This window comes from Salmo salar, chromosome 27 (assembly GCF_965601325.2).
Source record: "Salmo salar chromosome 27, fSalSal1, whole genome shotgun sequence".
Classification (NCBI taxonomy): Eukaryota; Metazoa; Chordata; class Actinopteri; order Salmoniformes; family Salmonidae; genus Salmo; species Salmo salar.
The window spans coordinates 19,183,885-19,197,400 of record NC_138317.1 but is presented as its reverse complement, the minus strand read 5'-3'; the positions used below and the strand labels follow the sequence as shown (position 1 = coordinate 19,197,400).

The following is a 13,516-nucleotide window of genomic DNA, read 5'->3' as shown; positions in this document are numbered from 1 at the left end:
ACAATAAATGTACAGTAAACATTACACTCAAGTTTCAAAGGAATACACACATTTTAAATGTTATTATGGTTATGTACAGTTATAATGATGTGCAAATAGTTAAAGTACAGAAGGAAAAACAAGTAAAGAAATATGGGTCGTATTTACAATGGTGTTTTGTTCTTCACTGGTTGCCCTTTTTTTGTGGCAACAGGTCACAAAGATTGCTGCTGTGATTTCACACTGACATTTCACGCAATAGATATGGGAGTTTATCAAAATTGCATTTGTTTTAAAATTCTTTGGGTCTGTGTAATCTGAGGTAAACACAGTTGAAGTCGGAAGTTTGCATACAAACCTGACTCCGTTACACCAGCTCTGTCAGGAGAAATGGGCCAAAATTCACCCAACTTATTGTGGGAAGCTTGTGGAAGGCTACCCGAAACGTTTGACCCAGTTAAACAATTTAAAGGCCAAATACTACCAAATACTAATTGAGTGTATGTAAACTTCTGACCCACTGGGAATGTGATGAAAGAAATAAAAGCTGAAATAAATCATTCTCTCCACTATTATTCTGACATTTCACGTTCTTAAAATGGCCAAAATATATATTGCACCTGGGCTGGAATAATACATTATGGCCTTTCTCTTGCATTTCAAAGATGATGGTACAAAATAATACAAAATAACGTTTTTTTTTCTTTGTATTATCTTTTACCAGATCTATTGTGTTATGTTCTCCTACATTCCTTTCACATTTCCACAAACTTCAAAGAGTTTCCTTTCAAATGGTACCAAGAATATGCATATCCTTGCTTTAGGACCTGAGCTACAGGAAGTTAGATTTGGGTATGTCATTTTAGGCGAAATTGTAAAAAAAAAAAATGGGCGGATCCTTAAGAGGTTGTAGAATTTGATTGCTTTTTACTGTATTTTGATAATTAGCGGGTATCGGGCTAATTCTGCTCTGCATGCATTATTTGGTGTTTTACGTAGCACACGGGGGAAGTTATTTTTTTAAATTTATTTATTTACTCCTTTTCTCCCCAATTTTGTTGTATCCAATTGGTAGTTACACTCTTTTGCCATCGCTGCAACTCCCGTACAGACTCGGGAGAGGCGAAGGCCGAGAGCCGTGCGTCCTCTGAAACGCAACCCAGCCAAGCCACGTCGCTTCTTGACACAACGCCCGCTTAATCCGGAAGCCAACCGCACCAATGTGTCAGATGAAACACCATACACGTGGCGACCGTGTCAGCGTGCATTGTGTCCGGCCCTCCACAGGAGATGCTAGTGCGCAATGGGACAGGAACATCCCTGCCGGCCAAACCCTCCCCTAACCCGGACGATGCTGGGCCAATTGTGCGCCACCCCATGGGTCTCCCGGTCGCGGCCGACTGCGACAGAGCCTGGACTCGAACCAGGATCTCTAGTGGCACAGCTATCACTGTGATGCAGTGCCTTAGACCACTGCGGCACTCGGGATGCCCACACGGAGGATATTTTTGCAGAATCTCAATTTGGTGTTTGTCCCATTTTGTGAATTCTTGGTTGGTGAGTGTACCCCAGACCTTACAACCATAAATGGCAATGGGTTCTATAACTGATTCAAGTATTTTTAGCCAGATCCTAATTTGGATATCGAAGTTTATGTTCCTTTTGATGGTGTAGAATGCCCTTCTTGCCTTGTCTCAGATCGTTTACAGCTTTGTGGAAGTTACCTGTGGTGCTGGTGTTTAGGCCTAGGTAGGTATAGTTTTTGTGTGCTCTAGGGCAACGGTGTCTAGATGGAATTTGTATTTGTGCTTCTGGGAACTGGACCTTTTTTGGAACACCATTGTTTTTGTCTTACTGAGATTTACTCTCAGGGCCCAGGTCTGACAGAATCTGTGCAGAAGATCTAGGTGCTGCTGTAGGCCGTCCATGGTTGGGAACAGAAGCACCAGATCATCAGCAAACAGTAGATATTTGACTTTAGGTCCTAGTAGGGTGATGCCGGGTGCTTCAGACTGTTGTAGTGCCCTCGCCAATTCATTGATATTAACAGTGCCTTGACTTATTCCAAATGCTGTTACATTACTGCCTTATTCTGAAATGTATGAAATAGAAAAAAACCTATCTACACACAATACCCCATAATGACAAAGCAAAAACAGGTTTTTAGACATTTTAGCAAATTTATATATACTAAAAAACTTAAATAAATAAATTAAAATTTGATTAGTCACATGTGCCAAATACAACCTTACAGTGAGATGCTTACTTACAAGCCCCTAACCAACAATAAACTTTAAAAAATATGAATAAGAAATAAAAGTAACAAGTAGTTAAAGAGCAGCAGTAAAATAACAGTAGTGAGACTATATACAGGGGGTACCGGTACAGAGTCAATGTGCGGGAGCACCGGTTAGTCTGGTAATATGTACATATAGGTAGAGTTATTAAAGTAACTATACATAGATCATAACAGAGTTGCAGCATCATAAAAGAGCGGGAGGGGGACAATGCAAATAGTCTGGGTAGCCATTTGATTAGATGTTCAGGAGTCTTATGCCTTGGGGGTGGAAGCCTCTTGGACCTAGACTTGGTGCTCTGGTACCGCTTGCCGTGCGGTAGCAGAGAGCACAATCTATGACATAGGTGGCTGTGGAGTCTTTGACAATTTTTAGGGCCTTCCTCTGACACCGCCTGGTATAGAGGTCCTGGATGGCAGGAAGCTTAGCCCCCGTGATGTACTGGGCCGTACGCACCAACCTCTGTAGTGCCTTTAGGTCAGAGGCTGAACAGTTGCCATACCAGGCAGTGATGCAACCAGTCAGGATGCTCTCGATGGTGCAGCTGTAGAACCTTTTGAGGATCTGAGGACCCATGCCACATCTTTTCAGACTCCTGAGGGGAAATATGTTTTGTCGTGCCCTCTTCACGACTGTCTTGGTGTGCTTGGACCATGTTAGTTTGTTGATGATGTGGACACCAAGGAACTTGAAGCTCTCAACCTGCTCCACTACAGCCCTGTCGATGAGAATGGGGGTGTGCTCAGCCCTCCTTTTCCTGTATATCAAATTTACCTAAGTATTTAGACCCTTTATTCAGTACTTTTGTTGAAGCATCTTTGGCAGCGATTACAGCATTGTCTTCTTGGGTATGACGCTACAAGCTTGGCACACCTGTATTTGGGGAGTTTCTCCCATTCTTCTCTGCAGATCCTCTCAAGCTCTGTCAGGTTGGATGAGGAGCGTTGCTGCACAGCTATTTTCAGGTCTCTCCAGAGATGTTCGATCGGGTTCTAGTACAGGCTCTGGCTGAGCCACTCAAGGACATTCAGACACTTGTCCCAAAGCCACTCCTGCGTTGTCTTGGCTGTGTGCTTAGGGTCGTTGTCTTGTTGGAAGGTGAACCTTTCCCCAGTCTGAAGTCCTGAGCGCTCTGGAGCAGGTTTTCATCAAGGATCTCTCTGTACTTTGCTCTGTTCATCTTTTCCTCTATCCTGACTAGTGTCCCTGCCGCTGAAAAACATCCCCACAGCATGATGCTGCCACCACCATGCTTCACCATAGGGATGGTGCCAGGTTTCCTCCAGACGAGACGCTTGGCATTCAGGCCAAAGAGTTCAATCTTGGTTTCAATAGACCAGAGGATCTTGTTTCTCATGGTCAGAGTCTTTAGGTGCCTTTTGGCAAACTCCAAGTGTGCTGTCATGTGCGTTTTACTGAGGAGTGGCGTCCGTCTGGCCGCTCCACCATAAAGGCCTGATTGGTGGAGTGATGCAGAGATGGTTGTCCTTCTGGAAGGTTCTCCCATTTGTCATTTTTTAAAATGTTCTTACGTTGTCTGCTTGAAATGTTTAGATTTGATAGGGAAGCTGAAAGGTCAAATATACTGTTTAAGGCTTTCAACTGCCAAGTTTATATCTCCACTATTTCAGTGAAATGTTTTGTCCACGAAGTTGAGATTGAATTTGTTGTTACCTAATAGTTTTTTGGTACGTTTCTACACTACTTTCCTTCCATCTATAGCATTTCTTAATGTTGTGCAGTTCCTTTGGCGTTGATGGCTCATGGTTGAGTATTGTTTCGTTCAGGTAGACTGTGATTTTGCTGTGATCTGATAGGGGTGTCAGTGGGCTGACTGTGAACACTGAGAGACTCTGGGTTGAGGTCAGTGATAAAGTAATTGACAGTACTACAGCCAGTGGATGAGCTATAGGTGTACCTACCATAGGAGTCTCCTCGAAGCCCACCATTAACTATGTACAGAGCTGCAGGAGTTGTGACCCGTTTTTGTCATAGTTGTGTCTATGGGGGCATATTTGGGAGGGAATACTGTCACCTCCAGGTTGCTGTCCCCCTGTGTGCTGAAGAAGTATCAGGTTCTTGTCCAGTTCTGGCATTTAGGTCGCCACAGACTAGTACATGTCCCTGGGCCTGGAAGTGTTTGATCTCCCCCTCTAGGATGGAGAAGCTGTCATCGTTAAAGTATGGGGATTCTATTGGGGTGATATAGGTAGCACACATGAAGACATTTTTCTCTGAGATAATTTCCTTCTTAATTTTGAGCCAAATGTACCTGTTTTGACTAATTTAATAGAGTGGGTTAGGTCTGCTCTATACCAAATTAGCATACCTCCTGAGTCTCTTCCCTGTTTCACACCTGGTAGTTTGGTGGATGGGACTACCAGCTCTCTGTAACCTAGAGGGCAACCAGTGGGTCCGTCTCCTCTATACCATGTTTTTTGTAGGATGGCAATGTCTGTATTTCCAATTTCTTTGAAGTCTGGGTTCCTGCTTTTTAGGCCAAAGGCAGATAACCTCAGACCTCGTATATTCCAGGATGAGATAGTAAAAGCTTTGTGTTCCATAGTGTCTAGTGCTCTTTCTCTCTTCCTGTATCACGCACACGGAGTGTTCTGTATGTGTGACTTTCTATTACGGCCTCTGTCTCTCTCCTTTGTTCTCTGTCCGTCATCACCACAGCACAGTTTGGTTCTTTTAACATAACCGAGGCTTCACATCTCCTAGCAGTTGTCTTTTTCTTTCTTAGCCTATTGTGAGTGGCGTCGGCCGGGGGAGAATGGAACCACGGCAGCAGTAACTAGACAGCTCCAGTAGAATAAAACTACTCTCTCATTACATCAGACGTGTTACTGTTAGAGCAGTCTTATGTGGATCAAGGCAAATTATTTATGTAGCGATGAATCCTTTTCATGTTGGAAAGGGAGCTATGCGGTTTGGTACATCAGTAACTCCCTGTTCTGTCTGAATATTGTTGCGATAAGATCTTGCATGCAATAGTTACCGAAGACCAACACAATACTGTTCAGTCTTCAAGTCTGTTTGTTTCCTCAACATTGTTGCCTTTGTGTTTTGCTGTGTTGCTCTTTCTGCTAATGGCTAAATGACATGCCTTCAGTATGATCTATACACATGATAACATCATGCATATTAGTAGAAAATTCCATTTGTAACAATAGCCGTATGTGAGTGTCAAGACATAAGGTTTTACTCATCAATCAACCAATCTCTCCCTCTTTCTCCAGGGGACAGAAGCGCAAGCTTGAGGAGGAAGAGGGGGAGTCGGCAGATGAGTCCACCAAGGATTCTAACGAGGAAGAGGAAGGAAGCAGCTCAGAGGCTGATGAGATGGCCGCCGCCCTGGATGCGGAGCTTAACGACTTCATGTGACAACGCTGAATTTGATTTGGACAAATGAACTGGATGTTTGATTTGGACGTTTGTGAACAATGACTCACAGAAGCACTCCCCCGAGTTATCCCTGCAGCTTTTCAGCTACGTGGTACCTGAGAATCATTCTGTCTCTACGCTGTGTGTGTGCTTGTGTTTTAACGAGGTGAATGTGTTGTACAGAATGAAACGCTAGGTTAGTACAGTAGGAAAACGTTGGTGTGTAAATATAGTTGTAGATCATTTTTAGGGTTAATATAGGAACTTTCGACAAACACATTTGTGGTGTTTTATTGTGAAATATAAATAGGATGTTTTACTTGAGTTTCTTTTTCTATTAAGACTTTTTTATATAAATTCAACAAATTATTAACTTTATTCATTGGTCATATGATGCCAAAGAGTTTGAACTAGGCCAATCAGAGCCTGCAGCTAAACATTTTACTCTTGACGTCACATTCTGTGATCCTATTTCCTGTTGTTTTTTTTAGGGGTTGATCATTAAAACGTTGTTACCGGCAGAAAGACTAAGATGCCTGAATGTGTCCCATTGGATCTTTTCCTCTGTTCTTCTCTACCTTGGCGCTGGTACCAGAGACATATATAGAGATCGATATGCATGTATGACACCTTATAAAGTCAACTGAGCTATCTGAGACAAACACCCAGGATGCACTGCAATATCAACATCTTCATCATACCACCATTAGTTATCAGCAGTCTATCTTTTGACTGACCTGGCTGAAAGCTCAAAGCAGGAAGTATAGGAGTTGCACTGTGGCAGTCATCCTGGCTCCACCAATGAGATTTGCCGGTCCTCCTGGCTCTACCAATCAGCGGTGCCGGTCCACCTGGCTCCAACAATGGTCTTGATCAACATTTCCAACACCAACTAATATGTGTTTTACTTCGAAGGGTTAGCTGGTCTAGACCATAGATGACTCTAGTGCCCAAAAGCCCATTTTAACATGGGCAGCGTCATTGACGACTTTCACCGTTTTGAACTAGTCAACTAGGTTGGACTTTCTATGGGTTAAGGAAGGATCACATAATTCCATCCAGGTCATCAGCCAATGAATTATACTCGTAAGCGAGCATTCCATAACTCAGGTGGCAGTAAATGGGCAACCGTGGCTTTATATCTGTTCAAACAACACACTCCAGGTGGCAGTATGCACCCTTTCAGTTAGTTTGCCAACTTATAGAAATGGTAGTAGAAGAAAATGGACTACTTGAAAATGGACTCAATGGCACTGCAGGTTTTCTCAGACGCAATAATGGGACAGATACAGTGATGCCATGTCTATCTAAGTCTATGGTCGAGACCCAATTACCTGTCAAAAGGTTATATGGTCAAGACCCACCAACCAGGTCACTGCCACCACCTCCCCTCACTGGAGCCTGTGATGGTGGATGCATTTTGTTGTTTTGCTTTATGCCATTCTTATTAGGTCTTACAGCTACTTCTATCAGGTGATTTATGTTTTAGTCAGTTGCGGAGTGATATGCTAACGGCTACATTTCAGCCAGGTTATGGAGTTCACCAAGTGTCGTAGTGTCAGCTGCTCTTAGTAGGGACATCCAACGTTCAGGCTGCTGCACAGACACTACGGATGCTCTAGTCTAGGGCGCCTGGTTAAATTGTGTTTGAGAGCATTTTTTAACTCTCTAAATTGTTAAATGTGTAAGAAATAGATGCAATTGTTGCAATAGTTTGTGAGTAGGAAACATAACACTGAGTATATAAAACATTAAGGACACCTGCTCTTTCCATAACATGGTGAAAGCTATGATCCCTTATTGATGTCACTTGATAAATCCAATCAATCAGTGTAGATCAAGGGGAAAAGACAGGTTAAAGAATGATTTTTAATCCTTGAGACGATTGAGACATAGATTGTGTATGTGTGCCATTCAGAAGGTGAATGGGCAAGACAAAATATTTAAGTGCCTTTGAACGGGGTATGGCAGTAGGTGCCAGACGCACCAGTTTTATTGTGTCAAGAACTGCAACGCTGCCAGGTTTTTCATGCTCAACAGTTTCCTGTGTGTATCAACAATGGTCCACCACCTAAAGGGTGGGAAGCACTGGAGTCAACATGGGCCAGCATCCCTGTGGAACGCTTTCAACACCTTGTAGAGTCCATGCCCCAACGAACTGAGGCTGTTCTGAGGGCAAAAGGGGGGAGTGCCTCAGTGTTAGGAAGGAGTTCCTAATGTTTGGTATACTCAGTGTATATATCATCTTAAATTGACATGTTGAATTATTTTGCCATATTATTTTATTTTCCTCTAATTTCCCTAATGTGGACACTTGCTGTTACTACCTTACACAAGCTTGCATTTACACCCCATAAAATCTCTATTAAAGTCGTTGGCCACACACCAATATACGGATTTGACAGTCCGACTATCACCCAAATAGCAGCCAACCGTTGTCACTGTCGATATCTTATGCCGCATCGTGATTCGTTGAAGTTAACTAACAGAAAAAGTGGTTTGTTCCCTTTTCCGTGATGGCAGCCTCCTGAAATGAACATCCGATATTCCAAAATATAGATATAAGCCTTCTACAAGTCTTCATCTAACCAACCATGTACAGTGCCTTCAGAAAGTATTCACACCCCTTTTTCAAAATGTCATTGGTCTAGACACACTGTACCCCATAAAGTCAAAGTGGAATTATGTTTTACAAATGTAATTAAAAATGAATAAATTCAGGAGTAAAAATGTGCTCGCATAATAAGTTGCATGGAATCACTCTGTGTTCAATAAGTGTTTTAACATGATTCTTGAATGACTACCTCCTCCCTGTACCCCACACATACAATTATCTGTAAGGTCACTCAGTCGAGCTGTGAATTTCAAACACAGATTCAACCACAAAGACCAAGGAGGTTTTCCAATGCCTCATAAAGAAGGGCACCTATTGGTAGATGGGTAAAAATATTTTAAAAAGCAGACGTTAAAAATCCCTTTGAGCATGGTGAAGTTATGAATTACACTTTGGATGGTTTATCAATATACCCAGTCACTACAAAGATACAGGCATCCTTCCTAACTCAGTTGCCGGAGAGGAAGGAAACCACTCAGGGATTTCACCAAGAGGCCAATGGTGACGTTAAAACAGTTACAGAGTTTAATGGCTGTCATGGGAGAGAACTGAGGATGGATCAACAACATTGTAGATACTCCACAATACTAACCTAAATGACAGAGTGAAAAGAAGGAAGCCTGTACAGAAAAAAAAATATTCCAAAACATGCATCTTGTTTGCAACAAGGCACTAAGTAATACTGCAATAAATGTGCTAAATCAATTTACTTTTAGTCCTGAATACAAAGTGTTATGTTTGGGGCAAATACAATACAACACATTACTGAGTAACACTCTCCATATTTTCAAACACAGTGGTGGCTGCATCATGTTATGGGTATGCTTGTAATCGTTAAGGACTGGGGAGTTTTTCAGCGTAAAAAAACAATGGTGCTAAGCAGAGGCAAAATCCTAGAGGAAAACCAAGTTCAGTCTGCTTTCCACCAGATGCTGGGAGATGAATTCACCTTATCAGAGAACAATAACCTAAAACGCAAGGCCAAATCTACACTGGAGTGGCTTACCAATTTACAGTTTTAACTTAAATCTACTTGAAAATCTATGGCAAGACTTAAATGGTTGTCTAGCAGTGATCAACATCCAGTTTGACAGAGCTTGAAGAATTTAGAATAAATATTAATGGGCAAATGTTTTACAATCCAGGTGTGGAAAGCTCTTAGACTTAGACCCAGAAACACTCACAGCTGGAATCACCGACAAAGGTGCTTCTACAAAGTAGTGACTGTCAATACTTATGTAAATTAGATGTATGTATTTCATTTTCAATGGATTTGCTACAATTTCTAAAAACATGTTTTCACTTTGTCATTATGGGGTAAGTGTGTAGCTGGGTAAGATAAAAAATATATATATATACGTAATCCATTTTGAATTCAGGCTGTAACACAACAAAATGTGGAATAAGTCAAGGGGTATGAATAATTTCTGAAGGCACTGTATAGGTTATTCCAAGTTTCCGTGTGGTCTTTGAGTAGTGTTAGTTTAATCAGCGCTATAGCATGAACGTTTGCCCCGTCTATTGATTTCGGAGTGATATGGAAGTGATTAACAAAAGGTGTGTTGCGTTACACTTACCACGTTGGCGACCCACTTGATTCAAAATGCAACACTTCAAAATGGAGCTGGCTGTCTTCTACATGTTCTCCTCTAACCAGTGATGTACACATTATAGCCTGATTCAGTGTGGTTTTTCAGCTGTTTTAACAGGATGTGCAACCTCATCTCACCTCTCTCGTGCAATTGTGTTCTCCAGGTTGTCCTCTAACCAGTGGTGTAAAAATATCTCCATACCCCCACAGATCTATGAGTGATTTATTGCTACAGTACTTGTCAAAACAAATACAAGTCATATGATTACTATTGTTGTAGATGGTACATTTTGTGTTAGGTTTTCAAAATCACAAACTGCATATCGGTTATTAATTTTGGCTCTTTAATAGTGTTTTGACTTTGGGCTATTTATCAAAATGTCTTGTCAACAGAAAGCAGTGACAGCATGATGTTCAATTGAACTTTCAACGTTAATTTCCAATGGCATTGTACTTAATCAGGTAAAAACTGCTGAATGAGTCCAATAACGTGCTGTGATTGATTTATTTTGATGAGACCGTGCATTCGTAAACTATTCAGACCCTTTACTCAGTACTTTGTTGAAGCAGTGATTACAGTCTCGAGTCTTGGGTATGACGCTACAAGCTTGGCACACCTGTATTTGGGGAGTTTCTCCCATTCTTCTCTGCAGATCCTCTCAAGCTCTGTCAGGTTGGATGGGGGAGCGTCACTGCACAGATATTTTCAGGTCTCTCCAGAGATGTTCGATCGGGTTCAAGTCCAGGATCTGGTGGGCCACTCAAGGATATTCAGAGACTCTTCCCAAAGCCACTCTTGTGTTGTCTTGGCTGTGTGCTTAGTGTCGTTGTCCTGTTGGAAAGTGAACCCCAGTCTGAGGTCCTGAGCGCTCTGGATCAGGTTTTCATCAAGGAACTCTCTGTACTTTGCTCTGTTTAACTTTCCCTCGTTCCTGACTAGTCTCCCAGTCCCTGCCGCTGGAAAAACATCCCCACAGCATAATGCTGCCACCACCATGCGTCACCGTAGGGATGGTGCCAGGTTTCCTCCAGACGTGACGATTGGCTTTCAAGAGTTCAATCTTGGTTTCATCAGACCAGAGAATGTTGTTTGTCATGGTCTGAGAGTCCTTTAGGACTCCAAGCGGGCTGTCATGTGCCTTTTACTGACTGAGGAGTGGCTTCTGTCTGGCTTGATTTGGGAGAGGGCTGTTGTCCTTCTGGAAGGTTGTCCCATCTCCACAGAGGAACTCTGATGCTATGTCAGAGTGACCATTGGGATCTTGGTCACCTCCCTGACCAAGGCCCTTCTCCCCCGATTGCTCAGTTTGGCCGGGCGGCCAGCTCTAGGAAGAGTCTTGCTGGTTCCACATTTCTTCCATTTAAGAACGATGGAGGTTCTTGGGGACCTTTAATTCTGCAGACATTTTTTTTGGTACCCTTTCCCAGATCTGTGCCTCGAAACAATCCTGTCTCGGACCTCTAGGCCAATTCCTTCGACCTCATGGCTTGGTTTTTGCTCTGACATGCGCTGTCAGCTGTGGAACCTTATATAGACAGGTGTGTGCCTTTCCAAATCATGTCCAATCAATTGAATTTACCAATCAAGTAATAGAAACATCTCAAGGATGATCAATGGGAACAGGATGCACCTGAGCTCAATTACGAGTCTCATGGAAAAGGGTCTGAATACTTATGTAAATAAGGTATGTTTTTTTATTTTGTATAAATTAGCAAACATTTCTAAAAACATGTTTTCACTTTGTCATTATGGGGTATTGTGTGTAGATTGATAAGGATTTTAGAATAAGGCTAACGTAACAATGTGGAAAAAGTCAATGGGTCTGAATACTTTCGGAATGCACTGTATACCAGAAATCACCAAAACGGGTTTGCCCTGCCTGCTCTTAGGTCATTTTAGAATCCAGGGCTGCGATTGTTCAAGGGTGAGAGGTCATGGGTCAGGAGTTAAAGCTGTGATGCTGGGTTCTCACCCAGAACATTAACTGCCACTTCATTATTAACCTGATTAGATAGATAAAGATGAAATAGTTATTTTTTCATTGTGTTTAAGCCATTCACCCCACCCTTGCTTGTTTTTCTCTATTCTGTTTTGGTTTGTTATTATTTTCAATGAAAAGACTGATGTGTAAAAGTATTTGTATATTCTATTTCATACTTGACCTGACAGAAAATATACTTTTCGTTTAATAAATATTTGTTGTTTTTTTAAATTGTCTTTGAAGTGTGTCTATCTCAATCTCTGTGTGTGTGTCTGTGTTGAGAAAAATAACAAATAGCGAGTTCCCAGAGGTAAATCTGTTTGGTGCTGAGCTCAGTGGTGGCATTGAGCAGCAGTGGATAGAGATTTGTTTAGCCAGTCAGACTAACAAACTTTACGAACAATGTCTCTGTTGGAGGAAAAGCAGGCAGTCCATTACCTCTGGATGAACTGCTGCTGGCCCAGATATGGAGCGTGCACATACCATACACACACTATACTCACCACACACACACACACACACACACACTAGTGTTGTTTTACTTCACATCTCTGGGCCTCATTCCCCCCCCCCCCCACCATGTCACAGGAAAAAAAGGATTACTTCAACATATGGTCATAAGAGTGAGTTGATAGACTGGCAGTGAGCCACCGCATGTGACTTTATGATAAGATGATTGGATATGAACTGAGACTTTGTTGTTGTGGCTTCTTAGGTTGTGAATTAATTATCCCTAGCTTCAGTCAATATGTCTACTGAAGCTCTGTGGAGTCTGACAGACTGACGTCGATCTACCTACATGGTACTGAAAAATGCCTTGACAGCAAACTACTTTTTTCCTCATTTTTCTGAAGTTCGGCTGATTATGAGTATTGATTTGGGACATTTTTTACGAGTAATATTAAAATTCAATCTGTTTTTGAAATGCTTACTCACTAATAGACCTGTACTCACACGATTTTAATTGCACCTTTTGACATTGTTGATCAATGGAAAATGGATTGAATCTGAAGAAATCCATTCCCAGCGACCATTAGGCCCTGTGCCAGACATCCCTCTCACACGACTTATTGATACATGTGTAATGATGTGTAACGAATGGAGTTTATTGAACCTATGCTTCCCAAATGGCACCCTATTCCCTACATATAGTGCATTACTAGTGCGCTAAATAGGGAGTAGGGTGCCGTTGGAGACCATTCTAATGTATGGAACCTGAAATGCACCTCTGGGTTTCTCATCATCACAGAGACAGTCTCATTATCTGAATGTACATTACACAGCAGGAGTCATCATGTAGAAGTTGATTAGTAGTGTGGAATGATGGGGAGGGGGTGGAGACCAAGGGACTGTAACTGGGGAGAAAAACATGAGACTTCCAAAGCATTTTCATTCTCATTTTCTTTTTAACCATACTCTTACTCTCCAGACAAAGAGCCTAGAATATAACGTAGCGTTTTGTTGTAGCTGATCTTCTTCAGAGATGGTCTCATTGATCTCATTTACGCAAATGTTTTATTCAGTGTGGCATTAGTTTTCCATTAGGTGTAATGTAAAATACAATCTATAAGTCTCTGTACAAGTATGCTATATACAGGCTTTACAGTTGTCTGTTTAATGCCGTTAAATAATTTAAATGGGTGTTAGTTCAAGGGAGGCACGTTTG

General features: G+C 41.9%; 1 protein-coding gene across 4 annotated transcripts in view; it reads left to right on the top strand.

Moving 5' to 3' along the window:
- The window catches only part of LOC106588593 (RNA polymerase II subunit A C-terminal domain phosphatase), a 134,702-nt gene extending 122,621 nt beyond the window's left edge, over positions 1–12,081 (top strand). For all 4 annotated transcript variants that reach the window (XM_082970079.1, XM_082970080.1, XM_082970081.1 and 1 more), the window contains one exon: positions 5,519–12,081. In XM_082970079.1, the coding sequence (XP_082826205.1) occupies positions 5,519–5,663 (145 nt within the window). In that variant the 3' untranslated portion in view covers positions 5,664–12,081. The remainder of the gene's footprint in view (positions 1–5,518) is intronic.
- The last annotated feature ends 1,435 nt before the right edge of the window (positions 12,082–13,516 follow it).